This window comes from Lactuca sativa, chromosome 7, assembly GCF_002870075.4.
Source record: "Lactuca sativa cultivar Salinas chromosome 7, Lsat_Salinas_v11, whole genome shotgun sequence".
NCBI lineage: Eukaryota > Viridiplantae > Streptophyta > Magnoliopsida > Asterales > Asteraceae > Lactuca > Lactuca sativa.
Genome location: NC_056629.2, coordinates 38,427,818 through 38,446,593, shown reverse-complemented (window position 1 = coordinate 38,446,593; position 18,776 = coordinate 38,427,818). Strand labels below are relative to the sequence as shown.

General features: G+C 37.2%; 1 protein-coding gene across 1 annotated transcript; it reads right to left on the bottom strand.

Moving 5' to 3' along the window:
- Window positions 1–14,619: 14,619 nt before the first annotated feature.
- LOC111880688 (pentatricopeptide repeat-containing protein At1g62914, mitochondrial) lies at window positions 14,620–17,660 on the bottom strand. Its single transcript, XM_023877106.3, has one exon. It carries the CDS (start codon window positions 17,400–17,402, stop codon window positions 15,123–15,125), a length of 2,280 nt encoding a protein of 759 aa, XP_023732874.1. The 5' UTR covers window positions 17,403–17,660; the 3' UTR covers window positions 14,620–15,122.
- Between the last annotated feature and the right edge of the window lie 1,116 nt (window positions 17,661–18,776).

The window sequence follows — 18,776 nt, the reverse complement described above, 5'->3', positions numbered from 1 at the left end:
CTTGTCCGTCCACCACCCGAAACGCTGCACGCCTCACCGATTACTAAACCCAAAGGTCCACACATCAGCAGAACCTGCGCTACCTGCTGCTAACATCATGAGTGCTACCTGCCCCAAGGCAGCCTCACTTGCTATTGCGCCCTTGAGCTTTCGTTCCTACGACTTACAGTCGGCCCGCACCGCGTATCTTGGCCTGCTGCATAGAGCAGGACCGCCTCAACCGTACCCACATGAAATGTGTTGCCATGAATAACCAGGAGAAAATCTTATCTGAATGCGCTCCCATGGAGTACGTATCCAAAAAAATCTCTATGCCCACAACCTATGACTGGAATGCTCCCGATAACCTGTCGACATGGCTGTTGTCCCAATGCTCCATCCTGAAGATCCCCACTTCCTCCATTTTCCCAAATGGCCTAATAATTTGAACAAATTATTGAATGCTACGGGCCTCCCGCAGTCTCACAACAGTTCCCTCACTAACTGACCGTTAGATCTAACAGATCACATACAGAGTCTTCAGCATGGCTGGACCATTTCACCGTACCTTCAGCCTATCTGGACCACTCTCAGAACCTTCAGCATGTCTGGACCGCCTCTCCGGGCCTTCGGCCTATCTGGACCGTTCTCCGAGCCTTCGGCCTGACTGATACGCCCTGCTGGCCTTCAGTCTATCCAAACCGCTCTGAGTTTGTTATGCATAAACCTGGACCCATTTGGGTGCTTTCTCCCATATAGTCGATTCTCACTGACTTGGGGTTCCGAACTCATGATCCCTGCTGTAGACTATAACGCCGGTCTAAACCTAGGCCTCATTCCGATTGTTCACCCTCTCGAAAACCCGTGGTCTGATCCCTGACCCGCGTATCTACCACGTACGCTAAATTCCCGCATACGTATGTTGGGGTACTGCCTGATTGTGGCAGTTAATCGAATCCCTCAATGATTGATGCTCCATCTGAGAATTTTCAATTCTCCCCCACTTGGGACACTAGCTACTACCTGTTGATAGCGAGAACAACACAACTTATCCGTCCGCACTGGATATTATCATCCTTATCTATGGATCGATTAACCCTGGAATGCACAACCTCCGCAAAACAACCTTTCCATCGTGATGCAAACGAACTTCAGAAGAACCCACATCTTATCTGATCACTTCCGTATCTTCGATTCACGACTACTAGCCTTGGAACAGAGTTCCTAACCTACGATTACCAACACCCTTGGATACTAACTGCCTACATCCCCTCAAAACTAATTTCCTCGTCTCTCCTATGTTGCTATGACATATGCATAAAGGGATGGAAGGGAATTCACAATATGATCATAATCGATAAGATAAAAGATAGAAACATACAAGCAGCCGCATATGGTGTTGTCCTGGTCTCACTTGCTGTAAGCTGGAAGGCACGTCCTTGAGCCCTCGGAGGCTCTGCTCCACCCTGACCCCGCCAATAATCCTCAGCGTAGTCGGCGCTGGAGCCTGCACCGGTCTTGCAACCAACTGAGGACAGTTGGTCCTCACATGACCAACCTTATGGCAATGATAACAAATCCTCATGTCCTACACCAGGGCCAACTGGCGACAATCCCTCGCATAGTGCCCCTCCTTCCCGCACTTGCGGCACGCACCGTCAGACTTACAAACTCCGGTATGACCCTTCCCACACTTCTCACAAGTGTGGCCGCTCTACCCTCCAACCCTAGAATCCACGGTCTTGGACCGCTTTGGCGCCGACTGCGACTGCACCGGTGCCTGCCTCTGCTCTCGCAACTGCAAGTCAATCTCAAGCTCACGCCGCCTAGCGGCCTCCTTCAACTCCAGCAAGGTATTACATCTCTTCGTGGACACGAACTGCCTGATATTTGTCTTGAGCATACTCGAGTATTGGGTCATCTGAGCCTGCTCTGAAGCAAACTCGGGGCAAAACATCTCCCTCTCAGTAAACATGTGACTGATCTCTGTGACCGACTCTGAATCCTGGCGCAGATCCAAGAACTCCTGCGCTAGCCTCTCCCGCTCAACTCGCAGGACATAACGAGTACGGAACATATCCTGAAATCGATCCCAAGTAACCGCAACATGCTGCTCATCCGAATATGATCCAGCAATCAACCTCCACCAATCCTTTGCTCCGGACCTCAGCAGGTTCAGAGCACATATGACCTTCTGGTCAGTAGGACAAGAACATGTGAAGAAACATCCTTCCACGTCAGATATCCACCTCATGGCCACGATCGGATCCTGGATACCATCAAATGTCGGGGGCTTCGTATTATCGATGTCCCGATACTGAAAAGCTCGACCAGCTCCCACCCCTACTACTGATACATCTGTTATGGCTGCCGCGGCAGCTACCTCAGTAAGGGATGCATAATGATCATCGAAATACTCCACCATAGCGGTCTTGATATACCCAAACATCTCTGGCAACTAAGCCTGGAACATAGTTGCAACCTCATCATGCAGGATCTCCCGGATCCTGTCATCCATCTCATCTGGCAGATAGTCTCGGGCGCTGTTGGTGCCTCCTGTCCGCCCTCTCCTGATCCTAACCCGGACCCAGTCACGAATCGTCACGTAACCACCATGCTGAAAACATATCGAAAGACATCAGATACTCCTCATAACAATCCGGGAACCAACTCCCAACCCAAAACCCCAGGGGTTGTGATTTCCTTGCTACGCGTATGGTTCATGTGCTTTCAGTAGTACGGGCCCATACTACCTTCCACACTTACCCATATTTGTCTCAAGTATCACCACAACACCCTAACCATATACAATACATTGTGAGCTCTCCTTCCTCACTCCTAGAGGAATACTATATATCACATATCTGGCCTCCCAGCCTCTCACTACCCACCCATCCAAGAAACTTCCACCAACCCTACAACACTAGTGTATGCTAGCCATACATAACTCTGGACCCTATAGACTTTCGAATATCCAATCCTACCCTAAGCCATAATCAATAAGAACAGAACATAAGGCCGGATTAAACACTCTCAGGCTATACGATCTTAATTGTATACAACTGTGATGCATACACAAGTAACTACAGTAATGACGTCAATTTCATATGAAGGAGACCTTAGGCTAGCAGGCATCATGTAATCAGGTAGTTCTATCATGCAATTCCTGAAGATCCCTAGCCTAGTACTAGCATGCTGATCTAACATATCACATAATCAAATAACTTGTATGGTATTTTGGGGTCTACTTACTGGCTCCGGCTGATCGTACACTTTGCATCCTCCTTTACTTACTTTGAAAACCATTTTGAAATCATTTTAAAAATCTTTTTCCTTGATTTGAGACTAGATTCACACGAGTGTTCCTCCAATTTACTCAAACCAAGACTCTGATACCAACTTGTAACACTCATAAAATTTACGCCAATTTAAAACATTTTAATCCATTCAAAAAGCATTAAGTTATTACAACTTGTTTTCAAAATAGTTTAAACATCAAAGTATCCCCAAAACCAAATCACAAAAATCATGAAATATGAGGAGCGGTACGATCATGCCTTTTCCTTGGCACGATCTCCTGATGTACCTAAAACAATAAACTGAAATTGTAAGCCCGAAAGCTTAGTGATTTCCCCCAAAATACCAACCTCATAATACCATAACCATATCATATATCAAATACAGAACAACCATGCATATCGAGTCTACAGTGTGACTGGACCGCCCTCACCTTGCCTTCAGTCTATCTGGCCCACTCTCCGAGCCTCGGCACGTCTGGACCGCCCTCTCGGGCCTTCAGCCTATCTGGACCGCTCGTTGGCCTTCGTCCTGACTATGTACCCTTCCGGGTCTGTAGTCTATCCGATCCGCCTTGGGTATGTTGGCCTACATCACGAAGCAGGACCCGCCTCAACCCAACCCCCATACCAACAATCATGTGCACATAAACAGATAATTACATAACAATCCATATATAAACAAACCGATTTAGCAGATCATATAGCATAACGACATCATAACCAGGATACTGACCTAACCAGGTCACCAAACATAGCATCATCTTATATACCAGGATACCGACCTAAACCAGGTCACTAAACAAAACATCATCCTATATACCAGGATACCGACCTAAACCAGACCACTAAACATATCAAGCCAATACCAGCATACGATATGAGAAAGGGTCAGCCTTGGTGCCTTAGACCCTGTTGATATAGTGAGGATAACTCACCTAGCAACTGTCGAATTGTACCACAAAATTACACTCCCAAAGCACTGCACGAGACTCCAACACTTATAACCATCAAAGGTCCATTGACATAAATATCCGAATTACCAAAATGCCCCTCAGAAGTCAAACTCAGTAAACCTCGGTTAAGGTCACAGTCAATGGTCAAGGTTAACAGTCCATGTTGACCTCAACTCGTCGAGTACCCTCAGCTACTCGCTGAGTTTCTTGCATAACTCATCAACTTGCCGAGTCACTAGAGTGACTCGTTGAGTTCTTAATAGCAGTGGCTGCCACTCCTTGGCTAACCCGCCGAGTTTTCCCCTTTACTACTCGTTGTGTTCTTACGTGACCATAGGTTGGGAAACCCCAACCAATTCACCGAGCCACTCACCCGACTTGCCGAGCTCGCCGAGTTGTTCATCCAACTCATCGAGTTCATGTCCATCTTCATATGACTCGCCGAGTCGACCATGCGACTCGCCGATTCCCTTCAGTCCTTTATCCATACAGAGGCTTTTTAAGCCATGTTAAGGCTCCAAATTGTAGATCCAGCTTCCCAATACATGTTTATCACGTAAAGTTTCAATCTTTACGTGCATGCGAGGTTCTAGAGGCTCTAAATGACAAATCCAAGCTTGTTATGGGGTTTAACTCCTTAAGAAGGGTTCGTTCTATGCAAAGGCTTAGACTTTATGAACTTGCAACCCAAGAAGGGTCCAGATCTGAAGTTGCAACCTCAAATCTAGATTATACACCAAGAAATAGCTCCATAATCATGGTAAAAACCCTAACTTCACTTAAGAGAGATCTAGAAGGAAAATAGAGCTAGGATCACGAATTGATACCTCAAAATGAAGCTAGAGGAGGCAAGTTTATAGATCCACATGAGTTTCTTGCTGCTAGCTTCTTGATCTTCAAGCCAACTTCACCTTCCAAAGCTCAAACACACTCAAATGAAGTTCTCACACGAAACTAGGGTTTTCTGGCTCTCAAGGGGATACAAGGGAGGTTAAAGGGGTCTTATTATCCTTTAATAAGGATGCAAAACCCCGAAAATTAGGGTTTCATCCTCCAGCTCCTACTCGTCGAGTCCCCTCTTGGACTCGGCGAGTAGGTCACTTAAACTCGTGGACCAACCCGCTACTACTCGGCGAGTCAGGCAACCAACTCGTCAAGTAGCCCTGAACTCATGGTAATTTATACCCATCAATTGATCCTTGGGAAATCGGGGCGTTACAGTAAAATGGGAATGTAGTGTTTCAGACTTCTTTTATGAATTATGGATTATAGTTCGATGTGTTTTAAGCTAAAAATAATTAGATAGGGTTGTAGAGCTCCTCAATATCTTTCTGTAGATATAAAGAACGTCGAAAACGAAGTTAGAATGAAGAAGTTATGACCTTTTGAAGTTTAGGTGGTTTTGGGCCAAGTTGAGTACGTTGGGCGTACAAAAAGGTGTGCATTAGGCGTACACAATCAGTGCCCAAACCCTATTTTCATGGTTTAAGCCCTATTTAAGCTCCTTAACTCCCCCAAACCCACTCCATTCTTAGCCTCCACCCCTCCAACACCCCTTTCAAGAGACCCTAACCTTAGATGAGCCTTGTGAGCTAAAAGAAGGTGATTTTGAGTGCTTTGGAGTATACATGGTGCACCTTAGAGAAGAAGGAACTTCTTGTAGAAGGGTTGGTTGCATTGGAGCTTCTAGATCTGGACTTTGTTCACCTTGATATATCTTCTAGAGGTATAAAGTTTGAATCTTGATGATGCATTTGTTAGATCTAGCTAGTTTTGGATGTTATGAGCTTTTGGTCATTTTAGCGCGTAAAGTTTAGATCTTGAAAGTTTGTGACCTTGTTACGGATAAAGTTGGAAACTTTATCCATCTAAACATCATTGTGATTCAGATCTGAAGGTTGGAGACTTGGACTTAATGGATTAAGTTGAAAAAGATGCACATTTGGTCCCATTTGATGTTTAAAGGCTAGATCTTTGTGGTTTGGACCATTCTAATGGATAAAGTTGGAAACTTTTTCCATTATGGAGCTTTGAGGATCCATAAAAATGTAATCTTGATCCTTCTATACCTTCCATGAGAGTATCATGATGTCTTAATAGATTAATAAGTTAAGATTTTAGCTTTTGGACCTTTTCTAGACATGGAAAGTCACGAAGATGGAAACTTTATGGCTTAGAATGATGTTGTGGGACTAGATCTGAGTGTTGGATGAAAGGACATAAGAGATAAGCATTTAATGGAAAAGTGCCACTTGGTCGGGTGCACCGGGCGTACCTTCAAGTACGTTGCGCGTACTCGTATGGGGTCCCGATTATGGTTGGTAATTACGCCATGCGTATGAGCTGAGTACGCTGGGCGTAATCAGCCTGAAGTTTAATTTCTTGACTTTGACTTTCGTTGACCGTTGACTTTTGACTAAGTTTGACCTTGGGCCAAACTTGAGGGTTTGGCCTATTAACTAAGATTTTATCTGGTTCTGGTATTGATAGCTCGTAAAGTCGGCGATACAGCAACTAAGGATTTCTTTCGGGGAGCTTTTGCATTCGAGGTGAGTCTCCTCACTGTTTGTATGGGTCGAAGGCACCAATACCTACCCATTTGGTTTATGCATGGTAAGAAGACCCAGGGGTTAGCCCTTGGTATTATGTATGAAAGACCAGGAAGTATGCTATTATGTATGGTAGGGAAGACCCGAGTGTTAGCCCTAGGCATTATGTATGAAAGACCAGGAGGTGGCTCCTGGCACACTATATGCTAATTAGCTAAGTAAAGTAGTATGTATGTATGCTAATTGTCTTTGTGATGCTTGCATGGAAGAGCAGGAGGTGGCTCCTGGCACTTGTCTGTAAGACCCAGGGGGTGGCCCCCAGCTTGACAAGAAAGACCACATGGCGGCTCGTGGCATAATAGCAAGACTATGTATCGGCACATAACATCTTTATTGATTATGATATATGAATGATATGTATAGCTCATTGTTATGTATGACAATATGTGATTTATGTGCTTATATGCTAGACAATATTCGGTTGAAAGAGACCGAAGGGGTAGGCCAGCACCCGTATATGCTAGGCGGTATGTTGATATGTATGGTATGTGGTACTTTGGGAACTCACTAAGCTTCGTGCTTACGGTTTTCAGTTTTGGTTTTAACTACTCCGGTTTTCAAATAGAGGAGCTCGGGATGATCGCAGCGCATACACCTATGTTTTCCGCAATATGTGATTTTTGGAAATGAACCTTGATAAATGTTTTATTTGAAATGCTTTTCAATGTGTGAACCAAGTTACAAATGTGTTTTAGTTATATTAAAAATGAAATTGTTGGTCATGATTTTTGGGATGTTACACCTAAATTTTTCTTATTCTTTGTATTCAGATTCTTTTGCTTTTTGCCATATATATCATATGTTAGAACCGGAGTCCTACAGACTGCTTCTAATCCCCTTTGACAAGATGTTATGGCTGAGGGGATTATAAATCTTTATCAGAATCGCACGTGGGATATGGTTCCACTCCTACTCGAAAATCATGCAATTGGTTGTTGTTAGGTATATAAGATCAAAATAAAACATGATAGGACAGTTAAACGATATAAGGTCAGACTTATTGCAAAATGATACTTGTAAATGTATGGTATGGATTATGAAGATACTTTTACTACGATTGCAAATATGACAATCGTTCATACTTTGATAGCAATTGCATATGTCCGAAAGTAGAAGATATTCTACATGACTCCTCCCCCGATGTATATTGATCACCAGTTGGGTGAATTTGGTAGGCTTTAAAAAAGCTTGATACGGTCTCAAACAAACCCCTCATGCTTGGTTTGCAAAATTCTCTATTGGTGATTACTTATCTTAGTTTTCTTCTTAGTAATCACGATTCAACAGTTTTTATAGATGAATGAGTGCAGATCGAATTATCCTTTCCTTATATGTAGTTAACATGATCATTAACAATGATGATTATGATTCTATTAAGTCTTTAAAGCTTGATTTGGCTCACTGTCTTGCCATGAAAGACTTGCACTTAATGTGTTATTTTTTGGGTATTAAGGTTGTTCAATCTAAAAAAAGGTTATATTCTATCTCACGGCAAAGTATAAATTTGATCGGTTTGAACGTATACGACTCTCTGATAATAAAACTATTGATACGACTCTTCAAACCAATGCTCGATGTTCTTCGACTAATGGTGCTCCTTTATCAGATCCAAGCATACATCATGTTATTGTGTTTGGTTTGGTTTATATAGTGATATTGACTGGGATAGTGATCCTAATGATCGCAAGTCCATCATTTGTTTTTGTATTTTTAATGGCGTTACACTAATCTCATGGAAAAGTAAGAAACATGATGTTTGTTTCTTGATCTTCTACATAGATTGAGTATCTAGTTATGTATATGATTACTTGTGAGATTGTTTAGTTACGTTGGCTTCTTGTATATATGGGTGTTGATGTTCCTCGACCTACCCTTACATTGTTTCAATAACAATGTGATGCATATTACAAAGAATTCATTTTTTCATGAACGGGCAACACATATTGAGAGTAGTAAGTGTTATTTTACTTGTTATCATCTGCAACTCGGTACCATCTCGCTATCATATGTTCCATCAGCCTCGCAAATTACTAATATTTTCAATGTTTATTGATATCACATTGTGAGTGTAAGAGGAGATGTTAGCATAATAAGCTATAAAACTATTTTTGTAAGGGGGTGATTTGTATATAATATTTTTTACCCATATAAAACAATTTATGTTTCAGACGATTGTATTGTACAACTGTATAAAACACAAATTGTTGTGTATTGATAATAACCCTTTTTGTAACGAGTTTTTATTTAACTTTTATCTAGGTTAACCCGTAATAAACATTTCTTATTCATAGTTATTTTTTTGTAAGTAAATTTTCTCTTAATAATGAATTATTAACCTTTTTCTTTCCGGATCGTTATTGGTTTACAATAATGCAACCACCGTTTTTATTTAATGAATTAGACCTTATATATTAGGAAGTAGGAATAAATCCAAATGCCGCTTAAATGATTATCAATGTGATCTAATGATATTTGTCGTAATGTGTTGACAAGAGATTAATTATTGATGCAAAAAGCTTGGCATCATAAATATTAAGAATACGCGTGATAGTACGATTATTGTAGGTGCATTTAACCCTATCTAGCGCAAAACTTGCATTCAGGGCCCTAAGTTATTATGATATCAATAAATCATGAACGAGTCAAATGAAAATTGTCCACTAGTTCGATAATGATTCGATGGGTCAAAGCATGTACGTATATAACCATTATCCGCCTATAGAAAAGAAGGAGATCAATTCATTCAGTCTATTTAGACTAGGCAATACCGATGTCATAAGGGAGATGATACTTCCACTGCCCAAAAAATAATTAACCTGTTTGACATATAGTACACCGAATGATAAATATTTAATACTTAATACTCATTAACTATATTGATTTTTGTTTTGATCGGCTAACTATGTTGAGTTATAGTAGAGTGCTAGTGTTTATGATAGATGAGGACAATAAAACATATATAATCTTGACATAAGATCGTTAAATTATAACATCAATACTTTTCGACCCACGACTTGGTATAGGGTTGGCTTTTGACACATATTTGAAGATAAGTTCTCAATTATTGAGGATAAAAAGTATATATAATAGATGAAAATAACTGAGTTTATATTTGTTTGGCGATGTGAGATAGAATAACTGGAAAAATAAAAGAATAGAATAGCAAGAAAAATAGTAAAGGAAATGTAAACAAAGGATTTGTAAGGAACAAGAATCAAGATAATCTTGAGACCTTTGTTTCAATAAGTCAATACCTTAACTGTCTAAAGAATAGACCAACTGTTTGTTTATATTTATAACTTATAAGTGAAATGATGCGTATATATACACTACATAAAACAAATTTTTTTCTAAAAAAATTAAACTACCGAAATTTTTTGAGCAGTATACTGGGTTACCCCTTGGATCCGCGCCTAGAAGTGACTTACTCTAGCAAAAAACACGCGAATTTTAGACGTAAATTCGTGAGTATACTCAGTCTCAAGATTTTTTTTGAGAAATTTAGTGAGTTTAATGTAGTTTTTGTGAGGTTGAAAAAATCTCAAAATTAGCAATGATAATTTTTTTAAAAATATGAAAAAAAATAAGATGTGGCAAAATAATTAAGATGAATGGTTTCTAAAGTGAGTATGGGATCAAATCTCATCAAATACATTTTTACACATGTAAAAAAAAAAGTCTTTTAATGTTTTTATAGGGTTAGTCAATTATGAGTTTTTTTAACTTGTGAAAAATGCATCAAACTACACAAAGATTTTTAGAAAGGTTACGATTTGGTATATTACCGAACTCATAGCTAAATTAGCAAAACTTTTTGTTTTAGGTCTTTTCCTATCAGATAAAGTAATCTTACATTGGACCTTTTTCACAATTTACATGGTGATTTATGTTTAAAAAATGAAATTATAGCCATTTAAATATATTTGACATCCAAATATTATCATTTTAGTAAATCTACTTAATAAACATTTTATGAACTTACAAACACTTTAATTTGCCACATTTCTTATCTGTATTTTTATTCTGCCCATTATAATTGAGGAAGTAATTTATCCTTATTATTTAAGGTAATAAGTGTTTATGTAATATTCCTCGTAAAACACTTAACACTATTTATTATTGATTTCAAACTGCAATAACTGAATACAACAACAACAAAATCTAAAATCTCATTATGCTAGAAGATATACAACGGGAAAGATGGGCAGGAACCTTTCCCTCACCTTGGAACACCATATCTAAGGTGAGGGAAGATGGGTGTGGGAACCGAGTGAGGGGACGCTATCTCTCACTCTGTCTCCTCGGTCAGCATTTTTTTTATTTTTTATTTTTGTTTTTCTAATATTTATTAAATTATATATATAATAAAAATTTATAAAAAATATATTAAAATTCATGGTTTTTAATTCTCTACAAAACGACTATAATATTTGTATAAAATATATTAAAAAATTAAAGATAATGAAAGGTAGTGAAAGATGACAATTTCTTGTTTTTCGGTGAGTGAAAGAAGAATGAGAAAAAAAACTGACGTGACACTCAACTAAGTCAAATAAGATGTGATATATTATTGCTTTTGATTTCTCATTTGTGTAATGATGTGAATGTTCTCATTTTTACCATCACAAATAAATGAATAACATACTAGAAAACTTGTGTAGTCTAGTCGGTCATATCTTAATGTAACAGATTAAGCAAAATATATCATGTTTAATTTGGTCCACATAAGACAAATAACATAAAGAGATGAACAAAAACTATAATTAAGAGTGACAACTAAATACCAAGGTAAAAGTAGTCGTACAGCTTCAAAAGAAATATTCATGAAAGACATTGAACTATTGAAGTACAAAAATGATAAAGATGAGTTGAACGAATAGTCAAAAGCACCAACAATATTTTATACAACAATTGTGAAATCATTTGCCACTTACTAGGTTAAATTATTAATCTCATTGAACACCAGAGAACAATTATAAATTAAAGAAAAAGTTAAACCATAAAATTTATAATTAAGATGTCAAAGTCCTTGCTTCATATAAGCAAACATTAGTTTTCTTCTATATATTATGTATTTACCACCATCACCCACCTAAAAAGATATTTTGACCGAATTTTTTCTAGGATCACTTTTGGAAATTTAATGTTTGTTTATACAATACCGTTCCAACTTTTCTTAATTTATGCACCAAAAATCGCCTTTTAAAACGAAATATGTGACCAAAAGTTACAACATTGTAAGTCATGGCATGTTACTGGTTTTTCTACTTATTTATATAATAACATTTAAAATTCTTTTCCAACTTATGCATCTAACAGGAATTATACAACCATGTTTCAACCGATTAAATAAGTTAGAGCATCACTACATGGTTTTAGAAGAACTATTTTGCAACATATATGGTTGTTTGTTGCATATTATGAGGTCCATGGTTTGAATTCTGTCATGCCTAAAGTATCACGTCTAGATACTTGAAAAGAAAAATGATAATAAAAAACACACATGTATGCATATTATGCATCTATATTTTATACACACATGCATGTGTGACATAGTTTTCACTTGATTCCAATGTGAAAATTGAAATAGTTGTAGTATATTTGTGTGTACGTTGATTTTTCTCCAAGATGTCTTCGATTGTAACATGTTTGGGCTATGGATATTGAGTATTTATGTTTTTTATTGCAACGATTTTTAAGGATATGAAATCAGATATGGACCAAAATCAACCTATTTTCATGTAAACTAGGACAAAAGTTTGTGCTTTTTCGCGGGTTTGTGTGTGTTTGTTAAGGTCGCACTTGTAAATAAAAACAAATAAATACAGGAATAGCAACTTACTTTTATTTTTTTGTTTGTTAGAGCATTGTACTTTCACTTGTCTCTATTACAACATTGCACTTTCATAGTATAAAACAACAATAAACAATAAAGGAAAGTACATTGTTGTTTCTTGTAATTAAGACATTCATTGATGTTATCTTTAAAAAACAATAAACAGCAAAAATAAAAAATATGGTGAAAGTTATAAAAGTTTATAAAAACTTGCGAATACCAAAGATTCTATTCTTACATATAATACGTAACCACAAATTTCTTTTTATTTAATTGCAATACTGAGTTACTTCCATCATACCGAACACTATCTATGAATGATAAAAATATTTTACTTACTATTGTAGAAACTTCCTTAGGAGTTGAAAAGACAACAAAACCTGACCCTTTGCTTGTTCCATTAGAATCTTGCATAACATGATATAGAAAAAAAAAAAAGATTTTGGAATAAGTAAACATACCCGACAAATTAGCAATTTGTGCATTTGGTCCCTAACTTATTTTTTTAACTCAAATGGTCCCTACTGTTTGATTTTGTTACGCGTTTGGTCCTTGTCTTACCTAAAAAAAATATTTTTCCCTTGATTTTTAATCAATTTTTTCCTATTTAAATAATAGTCTTTTTAGGTAAAACAGAGACCAATCACGTAACAATAACAAACAATAGGGACCAGGCGCGTAACAAAAACAAATAGTAGGGACTTTCCGAGTTAAAGAAAAAAAATAAGTTAGGGACCAAGCGCGCAAATTACCCCAGACCATAAGGACCATTCGTGTAATTTACTCTTAAATCTTTTTTTCATTAAGACAGTGTACTTAAAAAAGCTTTCAATGTTGTAATGAGAAATGGAAGTATGATGCTATAATAAACAAATAAAGTCAAATTACATTGCTATTTAGTGTGTTTACGATCTAAATATGGAAAAATACACCAAATAGCAATGTACTTTGGTTTTTGGTAAATGAATTAAAATAAATTGTAAAAAACAAAAACAAAGTGTGTAAATTCAAAGCACATTGATACTTAGTGCATTTACCACCTAAAAATGGAAAAAATGCAACAAATAGAAATGTACTTTTTTTTGGTAAAAAATTCAAAACAAATTGCAAAAAAACAAAAACAAAAATGTGTAAATTCAAAGAACATTGCTATTTACTGCATTTACTGGCTAAATATGGAAAAGGTAACAAATAGCAATGTACTTTGGTTTTTGGTAGAAAAACCAAAATCAATTGCAAAAAAAACAAAAACAAAGCGTGTAAATTCAAAAAAACATTGCTATTTAGTATATTTACCACCTAAAGAAACTATTTAAAAGTACATTGATAAAATCCAACCTAGCCATCATGATATGCTAATATGACCTGGGTGGACCTTTCATATATGTATGCCAAATCTTTTTTTTTTTATAAAATCTTTACAAACTATATAATTAAACAAATAGAACCAAATAAATAATTCATATATAATACTATAATGTGAGAATTTGTGAGAGTAATCATCAATAACTAAGCAAACATAAACAAACAAATTGTATAATTAAACAAATGTTACCAAATTAGAAATCATATAATTAAACAAATATAACCAAACATTTTTTTTTTGCATCTTTCTCTTGAACACTTCAATACCACCATCACCGTCAAAGAGATCTTATAAGACATGCATCCTTGATTGACCAACAATTTTGTAAGGCCCAAAAGGCTGAAACATTTGTATTTGAAATAGGGTTATGCATATTTTTTATTTTCGCAATGGTAAATTGGATACATGTTTGGGCTATGGATACCGAGGATTTGTGTTATAAATTGCAATGGATACATGTTTGGGCTATGGATATTGAGGATTTGGGTTATAAATTGCAAGGATTTTTATGGATATGAAATCGGATAGTATGGACCAAAATTAACCAATTTTCATGTAAATTGGTGGAAATTATCACTTACACAAGTTCTTCAAGTATAGTATCAAAGTATCAACTCACAACGGATAAAATTATAGAAAGAAAGCTAAAGTGTAAACCTAAAAGAAAACCACTAATTCTAGAGAATATACAAACTACTTCTTTCACTATAACTAAATGGTCTTTACTTGAGCCTACTTCCTTAAAAACACAATAGGTCAATCCAATACAATTTCAAAGTAGCATCTTACAAAACCATAATACATAACTTGTAGCAAAAATGATGTCTCCAACAACCTCGGAGCTGGCCAACACTATTATGCTTCGAAAAATATCATGTGAGATGTAAATCAGGTACACAGTAGCCCACTAGTTGGTGGCTCGCTCATAAGGACCCTAAATCCACATTAAAATTGAAACTTTAACCACACTCACAGTCAATATGAGAAAGGTAAATCACAGTGTCCCCACAACAAGATGATGCCCAAACTTGAACCTAAGACCACACTTACAGATTCTCACCTCTTTATAGCAAGACCAACTCACACAGAGATCTTTCCACATTCTACAAATCTTAGCATAATTTCATCCGCCTCACGCGACATCCCATAAACACACAAAATTTTCCTCAATTTCTCAGATAACTTCAAATCCAGAACCAAATTTCGTTCAAACATCCAACATGCCACTTTATACGCGGACCCCGGATCGCCCTTTTTCAAATAACTTTCAATAAGCATATGACAGCTGTCAACATCGGTTCTCGAACCCGTCCTCAAAACTTTACCTAAAAGTTTATACGCCTCATCAACCTTCCCAAACAAACAAAGTTTTTCAATAACTAGATTGTAAACATTCTTGTAGGGTTGCCTCAAGACCATCTTATCGAGTAAAGATAAAAGTTCATCTACTCTTCCGTGTTGACAAAATCGATTTATAATAACCCTATATGTAACTAAAGTCGGGATTAAACTTTTTGCGAGCATTTTATTAATCATTTCTATCGCCTTTTCTATCAAACCCATTTTTCCTAATGTATCGATTATCGTCGTGTATGTAACCACATCCGGTTTTATGTCTTTCAAGTACATATCATCAAGAACCGAAAACGCGGATTCCAAGTCTTGATTTTTACAAAATCCATTGATCAAAGTTGTGAAATTTACCTGGTTAACCTCGCATTTTTCAAGACATTCTTGGATCAACTTCTTGGCATCATTGGGTCGCCCGTTTTGACAAAAAGATTGGATCAAAAGATTGATTTCGGCTGGAGTTGGGGAGAACCCTTTTCGGATCATTTCACGGGTTATTTCATGGGCCTCGGGTAACTTTCCTTCGCGTATAAAACCATGCATTAGAACACTATATGTGATTGAATTCGGGACCCACAATTCGTCTTCACTTGTGTTCAAAATCTCTCGAGCTTCTGATGATTTCCCATTACGACATAATCCGTTCAAGAACGAGGTATATGAAACTGTGTTTGGTTTGCAACCGAGTTTTGAGATTTCTTGAAGTAAAGTTTTGGCTTCTAGAACTTTCCCAACTCTACAAAGACCATTTATGAGATCGGTGTATGTCACAATATCAGGGGGACAACCTTTCATCTTCATCTCTTTCATAAGTTCTTTTGCTTTCTCTATGTCTCCAGATTCACAGAATGAATGGATGATTGCACTGTATTCCACTTTATCGATTGAAAAGCCGTGTTGTTCAGCTTCTTTTAGAAAAGAAATTGCAGAAACTCCATAGCCGGATTTAGAGAGCATATGAATGAGGGTATTGTAAGTAACTTGATCTGGGATTACATTACCTTCTTTCATTTTCTTCATCAAGCTCCTAATTTCTTCGATTTTATTATCTTTACAGTAGAAACCCATGATCGTATGATAACATACCTTATCAGGATAACAATTTGTCAAAGACATGGCTTGAATCAGATTCATGGCGTCTTGAATACGACCTGCATCACAATACCCTTTAATCAAGCAATTGTATGTCACTTCATTAGGAGCGATCTCCACTAGTTTCATCCTATCCAATATCTTCATCGCCATTTCCAGTTTGTTAGATTTCACAAGAACGTAAATGGCGATGTTATATACAAGCAAATTAGGGGAGATTTTAGCTTTTTCCATTACCGAGAAAACCTGCAACGCTTTTCGCCAATGGCCAGCACGGCTGTAGGATATCATCAAGTAACCAAACGCTTCAGGATGAAGACGGATTCTTCTTCGTGACATAAGACGAATAACCCTTTTAGCGCCTTGATACATACTAGTTTTGCTAAGGATCTCGAGCATGGAGTTGTAGACAATGGGGTGATGCTGGTATCGCCATTGTCGATCGGCCCAATAAAACAATTGAAGTGCAATTCGCGCATCCTTTTGATGCCTAAGCACGGCGGAAACTTGTTGAGGCTTCAAACTTCGAACCAATTGTTTCAATTCGCCTTCAAGGTTCGGAGTCCAATTTGAGCGTAAGTCGATCAATCTACAAACTTCCTTCACTAATGGATGTCTAATTTCATCTCCATCGTTTTCAACCCTTCTGAAACCCTCGATTTCTTGACCATTCGCATCGTAATTTCTCGAAAATTTGGAATCGACTTCCTCCCCTGATTCTTGACACGAATTATAATCCCTACCACTGCCAAAAAGATTTGAAACCCTAACGCTATTTGGCCCCGATCTTTCATCGCTAATATACCCATTTTCGTTAGGGTTTTTTGACGGCCATGAGTGGACGAGTGCTCTTCTACACACTCTTTTTGCAATGGAATCTTGATAATGAGTAGCATACTTGATTGATTTAAAGAGCATTTGAAAAATCAAGATTTGAACGCAAGAATAACAGTTTGTAAACGAAAATTCCTTGCTTGTAATTGCATTTGAGCTGCTTGTATTGACGATTAGTTGTTGCAGACCTATGGACTACAAATGGAGATGCAGTCGAAGTTGGTCGAGAGATGAGCATCGGTTAACGAATACCCAAGAACCGAAATGAACTTTCTATGAGACCAAGAGCCCGACCGATTAAAGGGTACCGGATCCGATATTCTGTTCCAGAACCGGTTTCCGGTTCCAAACCCGGGAACCGAAAACCTGAAAAGATGATATCTTACGAGCCGGTAATCATCCGATAATATGTAATTTCAGTCTGGTTCAGGTCCGGTTTGGTTAATTTTTCGGTGTAGCCCTATTACACCGGATCAAATGCTAATCCATAGTCGAGTCACGTTCTTTGTCCGAGTAGACATGTGCATAGATAGGCTTAAGATCAGTTTGATTACGGTATTCAAAACTGGTTTTTATGATTTTCTCAAATCAAATTTAACTCTAATCAAGTCACATATAGACCGTTATTCAAGTCATAAAGGGATCGTTGTCCCAATCTCGAAAGGATCGACATCAAAATCACAAATGGATTAACGTCTGAATCTCAAAACGATCGGAATCCAATATTAAGAAGACCAACATCATTCGTTCGTGAATGTGTTATAGAGTACTAATAACTTCCGTTGTTGTCGTAGGGTTGTGTAATATGTGTTTAATAGTTAAAATACGTTAACACTAAAAAATGATCACTCATTTGAATTTTCACCAATGATTTAAATTAAATATAATACAAGTGAATCCTAATCATATTAAACTCTTAATAACATTCTTAATTTCTAAATCTAGTGAATTCATAGATGTCATGTCAAAATCAAGCTTAAAACTCGATTAAAACATAAAAACAAAGTTTCAATTTCAATCCAATTGGAAGATTTAACATTATGGCTTAGATTTAAAACGAATGAAATTATATATAAAATCATAACATTTAACCTCGTTATCCTCTTTTAATTAATATCAATCAAATTTAATGGATATATAATCAAATTTCATCTAAAAAATTAAGCTTCATAATCTAAATTTGAGATTTCAACACTTGATTTCGGCTTACTATAATCGGTGGTAATTCCCCTCTCCGTATCTTTCATTAATATGATGAATAATTGTTGGAAAACATGATGACCAGGTTGATCGAGACGTTGATGCCAAATGGACGGAAGAAATTGTGATGAAAGGTTGAGGAGTCGGGGATTTGACATGATAGAGATCATCAACATTGTCACATCGAAGGAGGATTTGATGGGTACGAAAATCTTTCACAGAAAAACCAAAAGCATCAAATTTAATGGTGCACATATT

Excerpts from the sequence above, each read along its gene's own strand:
- LOC111880688 (XM_023877106.3), bottom strand. The coding sequence starts at position 17,402 with ATGCTCTTTAAATCAATCAAGTATGCTACTCATTATCAAGATTCCATT.